The 24,564-nt window shown below is 39.7% G+C and overlaps 1 protein-coding gene across 1 annotated transcript in view; it reads left to right on the top strand.

Annotated features, from left to right (window-relative positions):
* The first annotated feature begins 3,872 nt into the window (after positions 1-3,872).
* Positions 3,873-24,564, top strand: part of MBD2 (methyl-CpG binding domain protein 2) — a 67,346-nt gene continuing 46,654 nt past the window's right edge. The window contains exons 1-2 of the mRNA XM_047827571.1: positions 3,873-4,588; positions 21,265-21,424. Coding sequence (XP_047683527.1) covers positions 4,050-4,588; positions 21,265-21,424 — 699 coding nt within the window. The 5' untranslated portion in view covers positions 3,873-4,049. The remainder of the gene's footprint in view (positions 4,589-21,264; positions 21,425-24,564) is intronic.

The raw sequence follows: 24,564 nt of genomic DNA, 5'->3' as shown, positions 1-24,564 counted from the left end.
CTGGGTTTTCTATTTTTAGGAGGTGAAATCAAATAAGCATCTTTCCATCCCTTAATCCTGAACACTTAACACTAGCCACTTACCTACGGCTAATGTAACAATAAGCAGAAAAATTTTAAAGCACCAGAGACTATCTTATATAAATTTCTTTGGGTTCAAAATTTACCTCTCCTTGTTTTCTCTTGCCTTTCAAGTAATTAACTCTTCTCTTTTTAGTTTGAATGATGCAGGGTAAGAGTCCTCTGTAGTCATTCCAAGTGGAAAGCAATTAAAAAAATCTTTATTTATATGACATGTACTTGAAAGTGTCGATTGGCCTCCTGACACGCCATGCCAGCAGCATTTCATTTTAGCTGGGAATTAGGTGAACAGTAGATGGGCCAACTCAGTGAATCATAAAACCTGCTAATTGGTGCTGGAAAATGTTTCTTTGGCTATGCCCTCACTCCTATTTAATGTCTTGATAAATTCTGACCATGCCTCTTAGACTCTGTAAAAGAAGAAAGTGTTGGCCCCGCAGTCTCTTGATCCAAATATGCTTACGAACTCACAAACTGCGAGATCAGGACCTGAGCTGAAGTCGACGCTTAACCGAGTGAGCCACCCAGGTACCCCCAAATCCTTTTTTTAATTGAGTATATTATTACACTCATAAATTCAAATGTAGGTTATATATTTGTCAATAAAATATACAGATCTTAAAACAGGCATTAGCCGCCCCCTCCCCCCCCCCCCCCCCCCCGCCAGACCCAACGGTCTTTTTGTTTCATTCACTGAGTTTGTTCTATTTTTCTTAATAAAACACAAAGTAATACCTCTCATGGTTTTTCACTACTTTTTCTTTAAAGGCTTAACCTCAGTTTTTCCAGGTAAACAATAGGGGAGAAAACACCTTAAAGAATGGATAGATTTCCAGGGGTGACAGTTGGTGTTTTAGCACCTGCTTTTACACCTGGGAAGCAGAGATCAGAGGTGGTTAAATCTCTATTGTTTGCTTAATGGACCAGATTTCACACATAATTCTCCCTCGTTGTTTTTCACTTTTGCCATAAAGTAAAACTATCAAGACCTCTTCTACTGTTAAGAGAGATTAAACTGAAAATTTGGTCAGAACTCTACTGCTTGAGAAAAACAATGTTGCTGTTCGTCAAGGAGTGATATAAAATGCATTTTCCCATAATTATAAGCGGTGTATTATTTGCCCAATATTTTAAGGAAAACAATATGATTTATCTCTTAGGTATTTAGCATCTAATCTCAATACTTTTAAGGTCTCAATCCAAACCTTGGAAGAATTTATTGTTTCCTTAATTAGATTTCTTTCTTCTTTTAGTGGGAGAATAAAAAAAAATTTTATACTTTGCTTTATTGTATTACAGCAGAAAAATTTCAATGTGATCAAAAATAGCTTTTGAAATAGCTACATGAGATTTTTCTTAACAGGGGAAACAAACTATGATTTTACTAAATTGGCATCTGGTAGTAGAAGTCAAAGCAATAACCTTGAATTCATAGTGATTTATTCCTTTAAACATGTTTTTGGGGTGCCTGGGTGGGTTAGTTGGTTGAGCGTCTGACTTCAGCTCATGTGATCTTCATGGTTTGTCAGTTTGAGCCCCTCATTGGGCTTGCTGCTATCAGCTTGGAGCCCACTTCAGATCCTCTCTCTCTCTCTCTCAAAAATAAACATTTAAAACAAACAAACAAACAAATGTGCTTTTATGTCCATTATATTATTTGATCTATATAGCCTTGTTTGACACACCATGGAAAAATAAAAACTTCCAAAAGTACATATTTTCCCATTTCTTGTCTTAACCACCATTTTTACTGAGATTTCCTCATGTTTATCCTTTTGTTTTAATTAAAGGAAAATCCAAGCCCTTTCTCTTCAGAGTGTCTGTCATCCAAACTTTGATTGCATTTTTTCTCTAACTTTAACTCTTTTACCAGAGCCTAAATGTAGGTGTTCCTTAAGATTTAATTCTTGGTCCACTTTTTATTTATTTATTATTATTATTTTTATTTTACCATGAATGTTCTTCCTTGGAGATCTTATTTGCTTGCAGAGTTTCCTTCAAAGATGACTTTCACAAGATGACTTCTAAAAACACAACCCCCAGAACTGACCAGTCTTCTGAGAGTTTGACTTGAATTTCCAACTCTTTGCTGGACACATTTCTAGAACATTTTCCTACAGGAAGCAGTAACTTAGTGTGTCTCAAATAAAACACATCAAATGAGATCTAAAGTTAAGCTCAGAGACAGACAAGTTTGTGTGTACAAGTTAGTGTTTATTCGCATATATTGCAAAGGTAAGTCAAATACATTTTGATTTTCTATTATTTTACATTAATCATTTTTTTTCTATAAACTTGGCCTTCAACTTTTAGGTCCTATGTGTATGAAAACTGAAATTTATAATCAATCTGATAAAATGTGCATTACATGTTTCAGTCTTCCAAACAGTTCATCACATATCATCTTGAATTTTGATAGTACATTTCTATAAATATTAAGCAACACATAGAAAATGTGCTTTAGAATTTAAATCAGTTTTCTTACTTTAAAAAAAAATTTTTTTTTTAACATTTATTCATCTTTGAGACACAGAGAAAGAGCGTTAGTGGGGGAGGACCAGAGAGAGAGGGAGACACAGAATCCGAAGCAGGCTCCAGGCTCTGAGCTGTCAGCACAGAGCTGGATGTGGGGCTGGAACTCACTGACTGGGAGATCATGATCTGAGCCAAAGTAGGATGCTCAACTGACTGAGCCACCCATGCGCCCCTCTTTTTTTTTTAATTAAAAAAAAAATTTTTTTTTAATGTTTATGTTTTGTGTGTGTGAGAGAGAAAGAGAGAGAGACAGGGTGCGAGCAGGGGAGGGGCAGAGAGAGAAGGAGACACAGAATCTGAAGGAGGCTCCAGGCTCTGAGCTGTCAGCAGAGCCCAACGCAGGGCTCAAACTCATGGAACACAAGATCAGGACCTGAGCCGAAGTCGGACTCCCAACCAATTGAGCCACACAAGCACCCTTAAATCAGTTTTCTTAATCAATTTAGCACTATTCTTTAAACCCAATCCTGAACGATGAGTTGGCAGATCCAAATGAATTCTGCACAGATTCCTAAAGGGTTGTCATAGTGGGTTAGGGTAGTCTTTCAACATAAGAGAGTATTTACCAAGCCAAAGGCCACTGATAATTGTCAAAGGCCATCACACAAGGAGGTTTAAATTATGAAAAAATCTTTAGAAATAAATAAAGATTTAGAAAAATCTTTAGAAATCTTTAGAAATAGAACCTAGGTGGGTTCAGGGATCCTGGTCATTTAAAGGAGAATTTAGAGGTAAACTCCGTAGAAGTAGAGGAATTATGTCCCAAGTTGTCATTTTTCTTCCTATAACTTTATAAAGTTGCAGGAGAATAATCAATCCCGGGACCTAAACCCAGAAGTCAGACTCTGGAGGATAGGAATATTCATCTAATGGAACACTTTGACTCGCTTCTTCAATCTGAGCATTCTGGCAAGTTTGGGTAGAGGGAGGAGGGAAAGAAGGTATGGGGTATCTATCACCTTTTTAAATGAATTATCTAGTTAGTGAATATAAAACGAACTATTTTGTTATTCATTAATTGGGGGGAGCAAACATAGGTAAAATCATACAGAGAGGGAGGTTAACCCTACAGGAAACAAAACAACCGCAGTCCTTCTGACATTCCTCCACAAAAGACTCCGGGCCCTCCCCGCCTTCCGGGCTCTGCGCACCCAAGCGCGGGCGGGGGCCGGAAGGGCGCGGCTGGGGGCGGAGCGGGTGGGGCCAGGGGCGTGCCCTCGAGAAGGCGGAGACAATATGGCCGCCCCAGGAGCTTGGAGGACCTAAGAGGCGGCGGCCGGAGCCACGCCCCGAGCGGGAGGGCCGCTCTGTGCGCGTCCGCTCTATGATGCTTGCGCGCGTCCCCCGCGCGCCGCGCTGCGGGCGGGGCGGGTCTCCGGGATTCCAAGGGCTCGGTTACGGAAGAAGCGCAGCGCCGGCTGGGGAGGGGGCTGGATGCGCGCGCACCCGGGGGGAGGCCGCTGCTGCCCGGAGCAGGAGGAGGGGGAGAGCGCGGCGGGCGGCAGCGGCGCTGGCGGCGACTCCGCCATAGAGCAGGGGGGCCAGGGCAGCGCGCTCGCCCCGTCCCCGGTGAGCGGCGTGCGCAGGGAAGGCGCTCGGGGCGGCGGCCGTGGCCGGGGGCGGTGGAAGCAGGCGGGCCGGGGCGGCGGCGTCTGTGGCCGTGGCCGGGGCCGGGGCCGTGGCCGGGGACGGGGCCGGGGCCGGGGCCGGGGCCGCGGCCGTCCCCCGAGTGGCGGCGGCGGCCTTGGCGGCGACGGCGGCGGCTGCGGCGGCGGCAGCGGTGGCGGCGGCGCCCCCCGGCGGGAGCCGGTCCCTTTCCCGTCGGGGAGCGCGGGGCCGGGGCCCAGGGGACCCCGGGCCACGGAGAGCGGGAAGAGGATGGACTGCCCGGCCCTCCCCCCCGGATGGAAGAAGGAGGAAGTGATCCGAAAATCTGGGCTCAGTGCCGGCAAGAGCGATGTCTACTACTTCAGGTACCGCCCTGGGGGCGGGGTGGGGGCAGCGGGGTCAGGCCGGGGTCAAGGGTCAACAGCTGACCTGGGCATGGGATGTCAATATGAGAGCAGGGCCCGAGGGCACTGGCACAGACAGGCTGGCCTGGTACTGGAAGGTCCCTGAGCCCTTGGGTGAGAGTTGACCCCAGTACAGTGACAGGTCAGGCACAGTATCTGAATGGTGAGAGTCCAGAGGAGGGCGTCTTAGGTTGACAGTGTTGGGGAAAATGGTTTGTGGGAAAAAAAAAAGGTTCTCTGGCAAGGATGGTTCGTCCATAGAAGGGTTAAAAGAAGGTGTAATTCATCGAAACTATAAAACCCAGTCACTGTTGGCTCCTGTCCCAGCCTTTCCCAGATTCATCATCACAAGAGTGTTTAATCATGCACATGTGGAAGAATTAGCTATCTACAGTAATAAGGCTTCAGTTACTTTGTGAGATCCAGGAAAGTTTGGTATAAAGTAGCCACTTGGAATGCCTGAAGTTTCTTGGAACTCTCATGGTGTTGCAGAACTTAGTCACTTTTGAAAACTGAAACACTGTAATGTGTTGTTAGACTCTGAGACCAAAATTTGTCCCCCAGGGGATGTTTGGCAATGTCTGGGGACATTTTTGGTTGTCATACCTTGGAAGGGTGTGCTGCTGGCATGTAGTGGGTAGAGACCAGGGATGCTGCAGGATATTCTGTAATGCACAGAATGGTCCCCACAACAAAGAATTATCTGACCCAAAATGTCACCAGTTTGAGAAATCAGGTTGAGAAATCTTGGTCTGAGTGATTCAGGTTTTTGCCCTGATGTGATCTTGCAATTCTGTGGTTCTGCTGTGCATGCCATTTCTTTGGATGATCCAGTAAGCTCAGGAGAGTGCCTGTGGCTGTTGATATCAGTGGAATTTTCTTATCAACAAATTTGCTTATAAAAATAAACCATCCCATTTATAGAAGAGAATATAAACATATTCACTGGTGTGGAGGGCCGTTTTGTGGGCTGATTGACTCATTTTTCAGGGAATATATTTGGGTGTTGGAGCCAGTTGTCGTCAGCCATTTAACCATTGGAATAATGTTATGGAGGATTTACTTTCATCAAGTAGGTTAATACATTGCCCCTAGTTGGGGAGGGAGGAATATACACACGCGTGCGCAGTCTCTCTCTCTTTCTATCTCTGTCTCTCCAATGTTTATGAATTGAGAGTACTCTTAAAAGAGCTTAAAAATACATTTGTGGGGCGCCTGGGTGGCGCAGTCGGTTAAGCGTCCGACTTCAGCCAGGTCACGATCTCGCGGTCCGTGAGTTCGAGCCCCGCGTCAGGCTCTGGGCTGATGGCTTGGAGTTTCCGATTCTGTGTCTCCCTCTCTCTCTGCCCCTCCCCCGTTCATGCTCTGCCTCTCTGTCCCAAAAATAAATAAACGTTGAAAAAAAAAATAAAAAAAAATACATTTGTGCACACACAATGTGATCATCAGTGGTATAACATGTAAATATGACCATATTCCTGATGGCTGCTCAAATGTATGGAAAAATAGTTTCAATTTGTTTCACCTGTTCAAGTAAAAAATGAAAGTGGAGTTGCATGAGAACTTATTTTGTCACTTGGTCTGAGACCACGCATTTTGAAATCTTAAATAATAAAATGGCAAGCTTTTTTTAAACATTCAGAGGTGATAGGGGCGCCTGGGTGGCTCAGTCGGTTAAGCGGCCGACTTCGGCTCCGGTCACGATCTCACGGTCTGTGAGTTCGAGCCCCGCGTCGGGCTCTGTGCGGGCTCTGTGCTGACAGCTCAGAGCCTGGAGCCTGTTTCGGATTCTGTGTCTCCCTCCCTCTGACCCTCCCCCGCTCATGCTCTGTCTCTCTCTGTCTCAAAAATAAATAAATGTTAAAAAAAAAAGAAAACATTCAGAGGTGATAATCTTATATTTCCCCATCATTAAATATTAAATTTACTTCAGTAATATTAAAAAGATTATTGTGGTGGGGCATCTCGGTGGCTCAGTCGGTTGGATGTCCTGCTTTGGCTCAGGTCATGATCTTCTGGTCCATGGGTTCGAGCCCTGCATTGGGCTCTGTGCTGACAGCTCAGAGCCTGAAGCCTGCTTCCAATTTTGTCTCTCTCTGCCCCTCCCCTGCTTGCGCTCTCTCTCCATCGCTCAAGAATAAATAAACATTAAAAAAATTTTACAAAAGGTTATTGTGGAACAGTAACTCCTCTCAAGTTCACTGGTTTCGTTTAGTGCTAGTCACAGTTGTTCACTCTTGCATACTCTTCCATTAACAACTTTTGTTTTCTTTCTAAGCAGGTAGTATGCTACCTTCTTTAGGTGAACTATGTGTTGATGTCTTGTAGCCAGTTACATTTTACAAGAATATTCTGTGTCTGCGATTGAACTCCTTGAGGGATAGGTGACTAGTCTATTCTCAGTAGAGCATCTTAAACTTTGAATTTCACTCTCTATGGCATTTCTCCTGGGATACAGTTTGTTTGGTTTTGGGATGACGTATTTGTTCAAACTAACTTTGGGTTATTGCAAGGAGTTTTTTTGTTGTTTTCCTTGCAGTAGCTGGAAAAGCTATTTCAAGAACGCAGATTGCTGTAGTGCTCATTTTGATTTGTGGTCATAGTATTTTTTTAAATGTGTTGTAAATTTTTCAATGTTAACTTTTTCATACAAACTCAATAAATATTTTATGGCAGAAAAACTGATCTAATCAATTTAAGATGAATTTTCCAAACAAATTCATCTTGTATTTTTTGAAGTTTGTTTATTCTGTGAGAGAGAGGAGAGTGAGAGCATTCGCATGCCAGTGGGGGAGGGGCAGAGAGAGGGTGACAGGATCTGAAGCAGGCTCTGTGCTGACAGCAGAGAGCCTGATGTGGGGCTTGAACTCATGAACCGCGAGATCGTGACCCGAGCCGAAGTCGGATGCTTAACCGACTGAGCCACCCGGCTGCCCCTCCAAACAAATTCATCTTACGACAAATCATGAAACCAGTATAGTGATAATTACTTTCCAAAAATTGAAGTCTTTTTATTAGACGGTGCAGCATGATTTGCTTTTTACTTTATACAAAATGAAAAGACACATTGAACAGATTTGTGCCACATGTGTTTAGTTAAAGGTTGGAAGGAATGTTATCTAATTGTTTATTGACTACCTACAAAATGTTAGTTATTTGGCAGGATTGTAACAGTCAGTCTTGATTCCCTGCTGAGAGGTTATATTCTGAGGCAGTAGGAAACAGGTAGCATGATGTGGTTTTTGTAACAGAGCAGTTACTCTGTGACTTCCGCTTTCAGTGATAAATGATGGAGGGCACCTACTCATACTGGAGGTGAACACATTCTTTTTCTATCAAAGTGTCACAGCTTTGCATATTAGCATCCCCACATATACCCCACCTGTTAAAAACCAGTAGCTCACAAAACACCAGCCATCTGTGTTAATAGGTGGGTTAAGAGTTAACGCTCCCATTGGTAGTGTGAACACCTGCACCCATTTGTTCATGTACGTTCTAATAATGCTAACTCCTGAATTAGCCTGCCTCTGGGGAGATGAATTTAAACAACCTGTGCCTGTTAACATAGGGTGTGGCTTACACTTATTAATTGGGCTGAAATTAAGCTCATCGAGAAAGCCTCAAATTTTGGTAGAATGGTGTTTTGGTTGTTCCCGAGACTGCCGAGTTCTAACAGGAAGGCGTGCCTTGAGTCGCCAGTTAAGCAATATAATTATGCCTTCTGTCAGGATTACTGATAGTGTGTGGCAGTTCATACATTATCATACAAAGTGTGTTTTTACAAAAAGGTGTGGTTAGATAAAGAGCTGGATCTATTGGTAATAGTTTCTGAAAAGTTTGTTGCCATCATATGAACACATTATGTGAACAATAATTTTCTCACTGGTCTACTTGGCTCCTGTTATTTCTAGTTTTTGGCTCCCTGTGCTTGCTGACTGATATTTTTGACATATTATTTTCTTCTGCATAGGACCCTTTTTAGTAGCCAACTCATGCCATTTTTATCTAGTCTAAACTTGTTAGCTTTTAGACTTTTGGTTATAATTTCAGTTAAAGACTTGGGAGTGGACGTAAACTGTTACAGCTTCTGCCATAAAATACCATGTGGTTGGATATTGGGAACAAAATAGTAAATATTTTTGATTCTTGTATCATAATTATGTTGCATTTGTACCTGATCACTTCTCTGAAAAAAGGATACAGTGGCACTAGAGAACAATTAAAATAATAATAGGGAGCTGGTGCAAGAAAAGAGACTGAATTTATTTCACTTTGATCTGGAAAGAGGAGGACTCAGAGGTCTATAAAATCATGAGTGATATGATAAAAGTAGAAGTCTCTAGGGAAAGCAGCAGAGCACGGGGTAAAGAGGTCCGGAGTTGGTATTCTAACTCTGCCCTTACCATTTGGTGCAACCTTGAGCCTGTCACTTACACTTCCTGGTCCTGTGGTTTGTCTGTTTGTAAAGTGCATATATGATTTTACCTGTACATAGAGTGATACAAGGATTCAATTTCAGTACACTAAAATAAATACATAGATATGTTTAAGGACTAATTAGGGAAAATGATTCATTAAATAACTCCAGTTGTATGGGCTGAAGATACAAATAGGTTTAAAAAAATGTATAGGTATATCTGACTTGTTACTGAAGGCTGGTAGGATGCTTTGAGGGCATGAGTTCTGGATCATTGAGCATGTCAGAGTTCAGTCAGATCTTTCCTTCTCTCTCTCTCTCTCTCTCTCTGACTTTTTATTTAAAAAAAAAAAAAAGCAAACAAAAAACAACTCTGCCATGTAGTCTTTGTTGGAAAAAACTTGATGGACCAGGGGAGAGATCCATTGTTACAGTTTTTTTTTTTAAAATTTTATTTATTTTTGAGAGAGACACAGAGCGTGAGCGGGGGAGGGGCAGAGAGAGGGAGACAGAATCAGAAGCAGGCTCCAGGTTCTGAGCTATCAGCACAGAGCCTGACGAGGGGCTCAAACCCACAAACCGTGAGATCATGACCTGAGCCGAAGTCGGACGCTCAACCAACTGAGCCACCCCAGCGCCCCCATTGTTATAGTTCTTAAATATTTAAGTTTCTTTGGCTTTCAGTAGATTGGCTTTCCCCCTACCTAATATCTTCTTTCTGGCCTTCCCCATGTGGTTAAACCTGGTGTCTCCTGTATTACTCGTATGTTCATTTCCATAGAACCTGTGGCGCTCTCACATAACTGTCTTCTTTCCCCCTAGGTACACCTAGATACTAAATAGGTGTTTACCAATTGATGTGATGCTTAAAATTTTATGAAACAAGTCTTAAATGACTTTCTTAGCTATTGCTTTATATTACCTGGTGGTGTGCTGGGATGAAATTGGTTGGGGTATTTTATTAAGTCCAAGCATTTTCCAGTTTCTTATTTTCATCTTGAGTGTTGAGGATATTAGAAGGATAGAAAGGAGTTTAGAGATATAGTGAAAATGCTCATAGTGCAGAGACACAAGTGAGAAATCAACATTTGAATCTCATTGAGTCTATAGGTTTGTTTTTTATTAAGTATAGGGTGTTGTGTGTCTTTATTTCATGTGTGTTCTATGTCACAGCTCTCGTAGTTTTGGCAGCTATTAGTATTATTTTGCTAAATGCATTACATGTATTATCTTATTGGGCCCTTATAACCCTGTTAGCTGTAGGTACAATTATCTGCATTTTACACATGCGGACTTGGGACAGGGAAGTTAAGTAATATGCTGGTAAGGGCAGAGTTAGAATCCTGATGCAGGGGATTTAACCCCAGAACTTTTTTTTTTTTTTAATATTTTTTTTTTCAACGTTTATTTATTTTGGGGACAGAGAGAGACAGAGCATGAACGGGGGAGGGGCAGAGAGAGAGGGAGACACAGAATCGGAAACAGGCTCCAGGCTCTGAGCCATCAGCCCAGAGCCCGACGCGGGGCTCGAACTCACGGACCGCGAGATCGTGACCTGGCTGAAGTCGGACGCTTAACCGACTGCGCCACCCAGGCGCCCCTTAACCCCAGAACTTTTAACCACCCTGCTCTGCTGCCTCCCATAGAAAATCCTTACTTGTAATTCTCAAATATTGAACCATCTCATACTTAATCTGCTTTATGGAGCTGGGTGGGCTGCTAAAACAATGTAGTCAGTTACTATTATATTTGCACCTTTAAGTCGACAAAGGGTAAATGTTATTTTATTTTTTTTTGACAAAGGGTAAATTTTAAATCCTATTTGGTAGTGAAGCCATTGTACCAAAAGATGATCTTCCAGCTCTATGTCATGGAGAGAAAAGAAATTGAAAAATTGTGGTAAATTAACATAATTAAAGGAGTTTTATTCTGGGTAATAGAAGTGATCATTTGGTTCAGAAATGTTTCCCCCTTCTTTCTTGCTTGCTCTTTTGATATATGTTTAATTTAGGATTGACCATGTTGTTTCTCAGATATTCAGATAGGCAGCGTGTTCCCTACGGAGCAAGCTATAGGTCATCTTCGTTTTAAAAGCTTTTACTTAAATTAGAAGAAATCAGGGGTGCCTGGGTGGCTCAGTCAGTTAAGCATCCGACTTAACTTGATTTTGGCTCAGGTCATGATCTCATGGTTCGTGGGATCGGTCCCACGTCAGGGCTCTGTGCTGACAGCACGGAGCCTTCCTGGTATCCTCTGTTTGTCTCTCTCTCAAAATAAATAAATAAATAAACAATGAAAAAAACTAGAAGAAATCAAATTGTAACTTGCAGTCTAAATGTAGCTTGAGATAGTTTTATGTGTTTCCTCCAAAAAGCTCGTGTGCTTCTTTGAGTTGAGATACGATTGAAATGTGCGCTGCAGACCAATCAAAAAAATCTCTTTAGTTGGAGAAAGGAATGAAATGCAAGGTTTATTACTAAGTGCTTATTGCATAATTGCAAGTTTGACTTGCTTTTAGCCTTTTCTCTTGAAATAGACTGATTGAAGCCGGATCTGGAAATAAAAGACACATGGCTGTGGTGGAAATTGTGCTCCAATAATTCTCTCTCAGTCGTACCATCCCAGCTTTCTGTGCTGTGCTAGGGGAATTTTTGTTAGGGTACAACATTGCCATCTGTCCTACATCTGATTTTCCAAATCTGATATGCAAAGTCTCACCTGCCAAAACACCCACAATACCTGTAGTAGAGGAAATACATAGCTCGAAAGGAACTGATACACATATATTCTAGAAATAGTGTCCAACAGAAATTGATAATTTTTTTCAAATTGCTTTTAGAATTTCATTTGTGAGATATAGAGTCATAATTTAATCTTCATAGTGCAGTTTTAATTAATCGAGCAGAAGCTGGTGATTTGCAAAGGAAGTGATACTTTTGTGTGTGTGTGTGTGTTAGATTTCATAGTGGGACTAATAGAAATTCATAAATTTTTTCCTGTGTTTGAGGTCTTTTCAGACCTGTGTGATGAATTAGAAATAAATCACCAGCTCTTATTTCATGGATTTACTTTTTGACTTGGGGTATTAATACCCTTTGCAGTCCTTGTTTATTGGTCTTTTATGGCTATTTGCCATTTCCACTAAGAAATGACTAGGCAAATTGTAAAATGAAGTTTTGCTTAACTTTATCAGAACTTCTAAAAACTAAAACTTCACAAGGAAGAACAAAAGTATGGAATAGAGTGAAATTTTAGTAATATCTATGGATCTTATGATTTTTGCCTTGCCTTATAAATTCAAACTTGTTTGGGAACTTGATTACATAAGTTGAATGTAAATAATGGTAAATACTCAAATTTAAATTTTGAAATTGAACACTTTGTTCAATCATTCAATCAGGAATGATTATGAGTTATTTACAAACATGTGGAAGAAGATTTTTGAAATATATCTTGGTGTTCTTTTTATGCTGGACGAATTCATAGATGAAAGAAAGTGTGAATGTTATAAAATTATTTTCAACATGTATGCAGTGATGTGTGCCTCTCTTTAAAAAAGCCTTTCCCAGAGGCCTGTGGTGGAAACGGGCAAGTCCTATGGCATTTTGAGCATAATTCTGTTAACCTTTACCACATGTGCTGTAATCGTTGGCAGTCTCGAACACCAGATTCTGAACCTCCTCAAGGTGAGTGGCTGAGTCTGATTCATTCTTGAATCTCCAGTATCCACCATAGTCCCTGCTATACGGAAAGCTCTTAAGAATTGCTTGTTGAATGAAGCAAATAGTTAATACATTTCTACTAAATGATCTAAAAAACTGGTTAGTGTTGGCTGTAAATAGGCCTGCACTATAGAGGTGTCTTGTGTCTCCTGCTATAGCCAGCATCCTGTCTTGTACCATACCAGGTATGCAGATAGTGAATAGCTGAAGTAACTGTTCTTATTTTTCTTTAGACTTGTGTGTGTTTAGTGTTTGTGTGTGTATTCCATACAGATTTTTAGACCTGAAGGAATCTGCAGTAGGACTTTTGATTACAATTTTCATATTAAAAAATCCTTTTATCCTTTGCTTTAAACATCTACCATCAAAAATTGTTTTTGTATCATCTGGGGAGGATAACATATTTCTATCTACTGTTAACTAATATATTATTTCTTTGTGCCATAACTGTAAAGTTATTTGTTATAGTATCTGGTAGGAAGTAGTTTATGATAAAAAATAAATATAATGTAAAAGTGGTTATACAGAATACATGTTGCAACTTTATACTCTTAGATCCTACAGTCATAAACTTACTAGTCAGTTCCTAACTGCTTTCTCTCCCCTTCTGTACTTATTTGAAGACCAGTAAGTCTGTCTGTAGACCACACTTGTGTTGCACTGGTTTAGAATAAGAATGGAAACTTCTGAGTCAGAAAATTGGGACTTGAGTCTTGCATCTTGCTTTACTATTTTAACTTGGACAGATTTATAAGCTTCCATAATATAAGCCTCTGATCCCTCAACTGTAAATTAAAGGTAAGAAGTTTACCTCGTGGAATTTTTTTAGGTTAAATGAAAGTACGTGTAAGGCATTTGGCATGTAGTAGATGGTCAGCAGATCAATAAAATGGTAGTTTCTTTCCCTTCGCTTAATTAACTAATGTAAACAGTTGTTAATCATGTGGAGATTTACAGTATTTTAATTTTGAAATGTGATTAGGGCATGTTCATCAGGGTTTTTAGAAATATTTTATTTTTTCCCCTGATTAGAAGAGTGACCCATGCTCAGTGTGGAAATTGGGAAAATATAGGAGTGTAGAGAGAGCAATGACAATCAGCTTTGTAGTCCTAAAGAGAATCAGTGTTAATATTTTGACATATTGCCTTCCATTCTCTGTGTATATAGGTGTATATGTTCTTTTTAAAAATTTGTTTTTAATGTTTACTTATTTTTGAGAGAGAGCGAGAGAGAGAGAGAGAGAGAGAGAGCGCGCGAGCAAGCGCATGAGCAGGGAAGGGACAGAGAGGGAGACACAGAATCTGAAGCAGGCTCCAGGCTCTGAGCTGTTAAGCACAGAGCCCGACACAGGGCTCAAACTCATAAACCATGAGATCATGACCTGAGCTGAAGTTGGACGCTCAACTGACTGAGCCACTCAGGCACCCCTGTGTGTATGTTCTTTTATAGTTCTTTTTACACTGGAAGAATCCATAGATTAAAGCAAGGATGAATGTCTTAAAATTATTTTTAACATGTATGCTGTGATGTATGTGTTTCTTTAAAAAGGCCTATTCCAGAGGCCCCCTACCTCTTTTTTCAAAATATAGTCTTTTTTTGAGGGGGGGGGGGGCATACTTATCTAATTTTTTATTGAAAAATTCAAATGTGCAAGAGCAAAAATTGTTAGAAAAGTGTAATGAAGCTCCTATGGGCTCATCAACCAGTTTTAATAATTATGAACTCCTGGCCAAGCTTGTTTCATCAATATTCAATTCCCTTTTCCCATTATATTTTGAAATAATTCCCAGATGTATTTGATTTCTGACATTTCCATAACAGTGTCCAGTCCTCAATTCAACCAAAATAACCAGTGTTTTTTCCTTTTTTCTTTCTCACCTTTAGGCAGTGGGATGAGATTAGGTAGTGGATCACCCTGGCTTTTATTTTTTTCTAGCTTTGATATAGAGATAATAGAATTTGCTATCAGTAATATACTGTTTGCATGTTGTTTGTTACATAAATGCTAGTTTATGGAATGAGAATGATTGGTACGGAATTCAAATTATACTTAAGGTCTTTTATACCACTTAAAATTGCGTTGGTGATTCCTTAAACATTTATGCCAAGGGAAAAGGTGCAATGTTGTCTTATGCCAAGGGAAAAGGTGCAATGTTGTCACATTTTACCAGCAGCCAAGCTGTAAATAATTTTTTTTTCCCTAATGATACTTTAAAAATAATTCTCTACCTCTCCCTCAGCTGCTAAGGAAGTTCTTTAATGCTCACATTTACTTGCCCAAACTTCATATTTTTAAAAAATTACTTTGAAATTTTCAGGGGATATATTCAGCTTGTATACTTTAATGTTTGTTTTAAACATTTTATTATAGAAATTTTCAAACATATATGTAAAAGTAGGATCATATAAAAAAACTACCAAGTACTCAATTCAGCAGTTGTTAATCTTATTTCTTCCATCCCCCAATGTACTACCTTGACTCAACCTTATTATTTGGAAGCAAATCTGACATCATATCATTTCATTCATAAATAACTACTTGCATATGCTGCTTGTGAAGATAAGATTTAAACTTGTAGAAGTTTTATAACCATGTAGAACTCAGTATTTCAAAGCCAGAATACAAGAGATGCCAACAGGCAGTTTGTGATTATTTACCTGATACTGGCAGTAATTGCTATATGGTTCAGAGGAAAGAAACCTTCCACTGCTTCAGTCTGGGAAGGAAGGCTTTTTATGGAAGAGATATAATGTGGATTGGTATTTCTGGGCCCTTGAGGATCAGGGTTGGAGTCCTGCATTACGGATTGGGTAACAGGTATGATTGCAAAAGGCCTAAGAGGGAACCATTCAGCCTGTTTCGAACAAGGAATAAACTAACATGGTTGGAGCAGAGGTCATTGAGTAAGAGGAGTGGAAAGTAGGGTTGACAGGTTCAGAGGAGGTTAGATGAAAAAGGATCTTAAATGCAGAACTAAGATATTTGGTATCCTTTTGCTAATGGGTTAAAGTCATTGAAGGCTTTTCAGCTGAAACTGTGGTCAGAGTGGTGTTTAGGAAGAGTAATCTGGGTAGTTTAGAATGCAGAGACCAGCAAGTAGAAAGTCAGTTAGCCTGTCCTGGTGATTCAGGCCCAAGGTGATAAAGACTTGATTTGGTCAATGGCAATGGAAAGGAAGGATAGATTCAAAGAAAGGAACTGGATTTAGTAGTACCTGATGGGAGACATAAGTAAGACAAGACAAGACAAGTAGAGAAAATGTACTGGGGACAAACTGCAGACGAGGGCTGAAGATGGTTCACTTTAGGAAAGGCCCGCATGTGAAGGTGGGAGGAAAGGAACTAAAAAAGGGGGTTTGGGAGCTGACTTGTAGGTAGATTTCTCTGTGTGTATGTCCTACAGCTTTGAAGCAATGGTATACGTTATTTGAATTAATTGATTTGACAGTTTTCTGATTATATATTTTGTACCGAAGTACAAGATAATTTTGATTTCAGATCTTAGTCTCAACCAAAATTTGACTTGTGGAGACAGTTGTTAAAGTCAGAGAAGTCTTTTTCTTTCGGTACTTACTCTGTAACTGACAAATAAGCTTTAACATTTAAAGAGGTATAAAACAAAGGAAGTTGATGTTTTTTTGATCTCAAACTTTTCCAGGGCTGTAGCTTAGGGAATTTTTAGTATGGAGGTTTTTCTCATGCCTCACAAAGTACTGTTGGAGAGTGATGCCCTCCTGAACATGCTCTTCAGCCGTGTAGCTGACCATCTGCTGTCCACAGTGCTCCTTGTCGCTCATAGGCCAGCTCTCCTTATTGTGCTCTGATTACTGCCACCTCCACAGTTCATCCTGTTAGAAACTGGTTCGGAGGTATACTGGTGTTTGCTCAGACTCTGGGCTCCTCATCCTGTTCGACTGAACATCATGATGATCCATGCTACCAAAGTAACATGGAAACATATGTTCTGCTCCACCAGAGGAGTGTTTTCAGGGTGCAGTTGCACAGGCCAGCAGCAGGTCTTCAGAAGAGTTGCTTTTTCTGTGGAGACTGGCAGGGTGTGCTATCGTCAGGTAGCTCAGGGAATGATGATCACAGGTGAGTATACAGAGCGATAAAATGGGAATACCACTAAACTAAGGTGACCAGAATTAAAGTAGTTTCTGTTATCTCAGTGAAATTTTTTTAGAGTGCAAAGTCAGATGCTAATAAAATTTGTTTCTTTTTGATAATCTGTAGTTAGAAACCTCTAAGGCGGTGTTACACGTAGGTGCTTTAAACAGTTTAATTAAAATGAAAGCTAGCAAAGGCATAGATGAAATGTCCTCATCTGAAATTAAAACTCTCACATCTTTGATTTTCATTTAATCATTATTTAGGGTATTTGGAGGGTAGGAGAAGTTAAAGGTGAGACCACAAGTTGGTTCTGGGTGGGCATATCTAGGGGACAGTTGGTAGGGAATTTTTTTGTGTGGTTGAAAGTGAAATATTAGTATTTCATTACTGGGATTAGAAGTAATCGCTTTGGTTAGAGAAAGCTGAAAATGACTAATATCCTTCACTAGTCTACTAGAATGTTCCTAGGTTATAGTTTGCTGCTTTTAGAATAAAAGCTTAGTCATGCTAATCCCTGGTGTGTGAGATTGCGACCTACTTACTGCAGCCATCTTAGAGGGCAGACCGATGATGACTTAGTCATTCTGGGTAGTTTTTTTGTTCATCTAGCATTATTTCCTCCACCACTTTCAGGGTCATGTCGGTGCTATCCACATATTTCTGTACCTGATGGGAAGAATTCTTACTTAACCATTCCCTTGGCCTTTGCCTTTCTATATGCTTGCCTTCATCTTGTGCAGAGGAAGGTCCCTGGTTTATAATCTCCTGGGGCAGCCAGGTTGACTTCCCTAAAACACTAATAAGCACAAGCTATAGCAGTTACAGAGAACGGCTTGTACCACTGTTCTGAAGGCAGCCGTGTGTATGACCAGTACTTGTAGCTATCCCGCGTAGATGCCGCATAGAATTCCGTCTTTATGACTGGGGGTAGTGATTTGTATGAATAACCGATAGAGTACCAGTTAATAGTCTGCCTTTTTTGGGATATGTTCATAGCTAAGACTTGATTTCCATTTTCTTCATTGCTAATTTAGTTTATCGGTAGAATATGTCAGGCCTTTCACAGTTTCCATTTGATTTAAAAAAAAATTTTTTTTTCAACATTTTTATTTATTTTTGGGACAGAGAGAGACAGAGCATGAACGGGGGAGGGGCAGAGAGAGAGGGAGACACAGAATCGGAAACAGGCTCCAGGCTCCGAGCCATCAGCCCAGAGCCTGACGCGGGGCTCGAACTCACGGACCGCGAGATCGTGACCTGGCTGAAGTCGGACGCTTAACCGACTGCGCCACCCAGGCGCCCCTCCATTTGATTTTTAAAATCAGTAGACATAGGAACTATTTAAACCATATTAAATTGCTAATCTAGATTATAAGCTATGCAGTCACATTACTTGAGTTCTTACGTAGTTAGATTTCCTTAATTTGGGGAGGAGTGTCTAAAACTGATTTCTAATGAGTTTTGTTCTAGAGTGATGTTATACTGACGCTCTAGTATGTGTTCAACTGCAGTAGATAGCTGGCATTTCCACCGTTTCATGAGAAACTACTCATTGCAGGGCTAATTTGTGAATTTAGTAAATTGATTTCTTAAAAAATGATTTTCTGTTTGTAAGCTGTATCCTTAAAAATAATAGTGCTTATCTTTTTGGTAGAAGTTACTACCTTAGTATTTTCATTTTCTGGAGCATTAGTCTGTTGAAACTAAGTCCACTTTAAGCTCAGCTTTTATTGCACTAATAAGATGTCTTATTAGATGGAAGTCTGATTGAGAACTATCATTTTGTAGAGAGGTTTTTATTCATATTTGAGGTATATCAAATAGGTTATCAGAATCTTGTTGACCGTAACTGGAATTTCTGATTATAAGGACTAAATGGCTATTCTAGCTTAATCTTCATTGTAGTTGTATAAGTGACATAATGGAATAATCTTTACCAAGTTTTCAAATTAATTGGGGTCTTTAATTCTTTATTTCTTATGTAGTGTAATAGATTAATCATGAAAATATTTTCTGGTTCGATTTTAAGAGTCCATGCAATATAACTTACATAAGTATAGAACTTACCATTTTATTGTGTCTGCAAATGAAACTTATGTTCTTTACTATTCAACTGATAAAGTATTTTGTTGTGAGAAAGTTACTTTGTTCAGTGTTCATATATGTTAATTCATGTTTGAGAGTTTTGAAAAATGGCATTGCAATTTCTGGTTGTTTGAATCATCAAGGAAATACATAGAGATTTTTGTAATGAAGTAGAATTGCAGAGATATAGTAGATTTATTTCTAACTGGGTTTGGAGGATCACAGCTTCACAGAAGAGGTGACATTTTACTTGGGCTTGGAGGCTTTAATAATCTTACGACAGGCAGGATATTGCTTATGTTCATGCTTCCATCTGGAAAGACATGGCTAAAAGTCAAAGGTACATGGCGTATTTCTGGTGACACTGAGTTTGGAACATGGGGTACCAAGGCTGGTGGAGAAACGGACTTTTGAAAATAACTATAAACAAATGGAAGGTCTTTGATGTGTTCCTGGGGAGATGAAGCTATTTTTGTCGGCATCGAGGAGCCTGAACATTTAGCACTTGGTGTCAGATGTGTGGCTGAGGGGTGGGGCACCGAAGCATCGTCAAGTGGCTTTCTAGTTTGGTAGATTAGGCGCTAGGTGGACGGCAGTGGGGCCACAACAGAGGACGATATGAGATGAGGTTTGGGGTGCAAGTTTGTGGTGGGCAGAGATGGCTCAAGTTTTGAACCATCTTGAGGATTATGTGCAGTTTGTTTGTCATACTGAGCATATTTGGAAATCTGGTTAGAATGAGAGTGGAGGTTTACTTCTGCGTAATCCTGTATTCTTTCCTCTCCTGTGTTCTAGTTGTTGTCTGAGTTTGTTCTACTCCGTTATGTCCTAGTTGTTACTGGTTGTTACCTCCATCGGTAGGCTGAATTTTATAACTTGAATTGTGTTTCAAGAATACTTGAATTCTGTGATTGTCGAAAAAAAATGCCGATATGATCTTCATTTGTCTTGAAGTGAGTGGTGGCACAGAATTTGTGACAAAGTGTGGCGTGTTGTTTTGGTTTGGATTTGACCCAGAGAAAAGTTTTGCTCTTCCAGGGCAGTATTTTGTAGCTTGGTTTCCCACGCAAAATTCCCTTTTGTTTTCCTGTTCAATTATTTTTCTTTTATTGTGGTCTGTTAGTGCAAGGTTAAGTTCTAAATAGGACATGTTGGCTTTTTTTGAGAAATAATTTAGAATTCTTACAGTTCTCTTCTGGTAACCTATCTATGCTGACTTTAATAGTTGATTTTAGCACGTTTGGCTCAGAAAATTTATTAGGTAAAACTGGGGCATTTTTCCTATAAAATTTTTCTTCTAGATCAATGCCACACAGCAAAAAACTTTTTTAGGAAACACTAGTTTAGTTTAGCTTTTTATATAATTTTGGCACTTTTATAATTTTCCAGCTTTGATAATATTTTCTTAGGAGAAGTTATCCTTTTTTTTTTTTTTTATTTTGAGAGAGAGAGAGAGAGAGAGAGAGAGGGCGGGCGGGGTAGAAGGAGAGAGAGAATCCCAAACGGGCTCTGTGCTGACAGTGCGAGCTCTATGTGAGGCTTGAACTCATGAACTGTGAGATCATGACCTGAGCCAAAATCAAGAGTTGGATGCTTAACCGACTGAGCCACCCAGGCGACCTGAGAAGTTATTCTTGATAAGCTTCTCCGAGGTAGGAGTTTGGGTAAAAAAGTTCATGTCAACAATGTTCACACCATTTGCAAATGTTTGCCTCAGTTTCCTCCTTTTAGGGAGCATTTAAATACTATCAGAATTCAATATATCTTTTTTCTATTGTAATGTTGTGAGTTCAGATGGGTAGCCCAAAGAGTATATGGATTCCAAGTGTTTTCTGCTTTTTTGTTTGTTTGTTTTTTTTGTATGTGTGTTTTTAACAAGGATTGTTGACTTCAGAAGAATGTGTTCTGAAGTTCTGATTACTGCTGACATTGTGTATATGTAATACTTACAAGAAAAAGCATTTCAAAAGTCAGTTTAGAAGTAGTTTGTAATGTTGAAGACCTTTGCGGCATGTGTATTGTGCTCTGCATGCAGTTTGTACCCGGATTCTGTCAGTGGCTCTGGAGTGAGTGACCAGTGGGATAATCTGCAGTAACATCTGCAGATGTTACTCCAGCGGTGTACCTAGTGGAGTGTAATACTAGATGAAGCGTTATCTCTTCTTACAGGGAAGTTGTAAAGTTCCTTTAAAACTTTACCATTTCTTTGAAAAAAATAAACATATTGGGAGAGAAAAGAAGATGCCTGGAGATCTAAGTACTGTTATCTTTTGTACAATTGATGTTATCTTTCTTCTAGTCCAAGTGGTAAGAAGTTCAGAAGCAAACCTCAGTTGGCAAGGTACCTGGGAAATACTGTTGACCTCAGCAGTTTTGACTTCAGAACTGGAAAGATGATGCCTAGTAAATTACAGAAGAACAAACAGAGACTGCGGAATGATCCTCTCAATCAAAATAAGGTTGGTTAATTTACTTAGAGCATATGTATCCTATTTCAAAAGCTTTCCACAAAGTATCTTACATTGTAATTATGTCACTAGAATTTTGGCTGTGTCTGAATGTCTTAGTCTACCCTGCCCTGGCAAAGCATTTTGACTTATAAATCTGATTAATTTATGGTAGTTGGCAGTACTTTGCATAAGTAAATTGTGCACAGTTGAAAACAATATTTCAGTATCTCTCAAACATCACATTTTTGGCCCATTGGGACTTTTTACAAAAGATTTCTGTGTTGATGTTAATTGTCTCATTTTTTTTTCTTAAAATAGTTCCTGTTGCCCAAAGAGAGGCAAAATTTTAATGTGGCAGGTATCCTTACCACATAGTTTATGCTTACCTATCAATTTTTGGGATTAGGATTTGAGAAAGGGTAGTTTTTATTTTGACTTTTGATGATGTGGAGGAGAAGGACTTGTAGCAATAATATTCTCATCCGGATAGGATGATTGGATTTTTTTCCATTAGCTCTTATTTTTATTGAGCTGCTTGTTTGATGGTTTATTGTGTAGGAATTTAAACAAGTAGAGTTTGAGTTATTATGCTAATTTAATTGCATTACAGCATCCAATATCTTTGCTAAGAAAGCTTCCCTCCCCACCCCCGCCCCAAGGGCGGCTAATCTTACGTAACCATTTTGTCACAATTTTTCTTCCTCTAAACTTCAGAGATACATGTATGTGTATTGCCACCACTATCGTCTCACACTGACTGTGAACATAGTGGAGGGAAAAGCAAGGGCTTTTCTTCCAGGGTATATATAACCTTGCTACAGTCAGTCGCATGCCACTTGGGAGTCTAGCATTCACTGTAGGAACCCCGAGGCGGTGTGTAGAATGAGACAGGCTTTGGAACCAGGCAGGCTCTGCCACTTATTAGCTCAGGCAGTCATGGGGTGACTCTTTTAACTTCGCATGGCCTCAGATTTCTCATTTGTGAAAGTAAGGTAGTGCACTCTTTCCCTTAGCATTACTGTGAGGAGTAAATAGGAATTAATATGAAAACCCTAATAAAGTGTTTGACCCATGTGAGTTCCTTTCTTTTCCGCATCGCACCCTCCTAAGCTCCAAGCTTCCTCGGTGAACAGTGTTGCTTGGTGGCCAGTGTGGGAAACTCTTTGACCGAAGATCTCTTCCTCTGTACCTTTTTACTTTTCCTGAAAGGCTATGGGTCTCTGCTTCGTAGCTCTCTTTATTCAGAATTCAGCCGAATAGTTTGTTTTTAATAGTTTAATTTCCAAAAACTGGTATGGGGGTCAGAGTGCATTATTTCCTCATCTGTTGCATTGGTCACCATGCATTGATGTCCATAGGGGCATTGTCAAGTACCATGTTTAGATAGGCAGAATGGGAAGGGAAAGCTGAAATTGCTTTCTCTATTGCTTAATTGTGGGGTTACTTTGGGTTGATAGTTACAAAAGTGTTAAGGGTAAAAAAGATAGTGGTAGTACAGGGAACTCAGATTACCAAAAGTGAGTGTAGTGTGTATAGGTGAAGCTCTGTGATTCAGCTTAAGAGAACCTTTATTCTGGGTTAATTTTGCTGCTTGAAGGTACAGAGGAGTATTAAGATTTATTTTTCTAAAACTGCTTTAAAAAAACTAAAACAACTCTAACCACATTGCTGGGTACCTGTCAAAAGGGCTCAAATATTTGTGAAATGAATGGAATATTTTCAAACTGCCCTATTGTTATCAGAATCACAGTTAAGCTACAGTAAGTGTAATATGAAGATTTATACCTGATAGTTACAATTCACTAAAAACCAAAAACTAATTCGTCTCTTTAGTTTGTGTGCACCTTTATGCTCTAGCTGCGCTGGACTGCTCATCCTCCTGCACCATGGCATGTGCTTTCGAGATTCTGCTTGCGCATGTGCTGTTTCCTCTGCTTGGAATGCGCTTCCCCCCTTCCCCTCCATCTGGTGAACTCCTGCTCATCCAAGGCCCAGCTCCATTGTCTCCACCTCTGTGAAGCCCGCCCCTGCATTCATCAGGCAGGACCAGTCCCTTCTTCCATAATGCCTCCCTGGTGCTTTGCCATTGTATTTGTGATTGTTTGTCTGCTTCAACTAGACTGTGAGCTCCATGAGGGCAGGGACTGTCTTTTTCTTTCTTTTTCTTTTTTCTTTTTTTTTTTTTTTTTTTGTATAGGTAGTCCAAAGCCTAGTACACGGTAGGTACTTAATAAATGTTTGCTTCATGTTTATTTGATTTAATATTCACCTCATTCCGGAAGTTTATAGTGGTCATAAACATTGAATAAATTAATATGCCGTACATTATTTTGGAACTACCTTTCATTGTCATTGTTTTCTGAAGTTTCTATTTGAATTTTGGGGGGCATAGTCTTACTTTTGCACCTGATTTTCTTTTAATTAAGCATTCAGAAAATTGAGTTTTGCAGTTTTAAAAATAGGCTTTCTTTTGGAGTCATGCCAACACTGAATATCTCTATAAAGCAGAAAGTGTATTTGTGGCTAATAATGTATTACGTCTTTTTAAAAAATAATATGGTATAGAGAATGCTGGGAAATAAACAGGAATGTTAGGTAGTTTTGCTGTATAGTTATAAACTTGGCTGAAGTATGTTATTAATTGTGTTGTTTTTTGAGGTTTTTAAAAACCCTTGAAAGAATTTGAAATGTTATTAACAAAATAAACTTTGAAGCAGGTTAAATTGCAGTTCATAATGACCGATTATATACTGAGATCTTAATATATTTTCCATATCAAAAGTGCGTTTACTGAGTGCTAATACTTCAGGTATGGTTGGGAAGATATCTTTTGAAGATCTTTGCAAAGTGGTAATCATTTTAGGATGAGTGGGTACAGTGGAGTGGGCATTGTCTTTTGTATTTACTACTATTTTTGCAGTAGCTGTTCTTGCTTGTCTCAATCACAATCTTAACCTTACCCTGAAAATCTTTTCCATTCCCTATTACATTGTACCTTACTGATTTGGTACTACCGTAATTTTTTCCAGTCACTAGTTCTGTCTTTCTAGCTGATAAAGTAGAGCTATCAAGTGGTTGCTGAAGGTACTCCATTAAGTTAATAGAAAAAGACTAAACGAAGATTTGGAAGTCATCAAAACAGAGTTTGA

The sequence above is a fragment of the Prionailurus viverrinus genome, chromosome D3 (genome assembly GCF_022837055.1).
Source record: "Prionailurus viverrinus isolate Anna chromosome D3, UM_Priviv_1.0, whole genome shotgun sequence".
NCBI lineage: Eukaryota > Metazoa > Chordata > Mammalia > Carnivora > Felidae > Prionailurus > Prionailurus viverrinus.
Note: the sequence above shows the minus strand (reverse complement) of the source record. Positions and strands in the feature narration are given on the sequence as shown.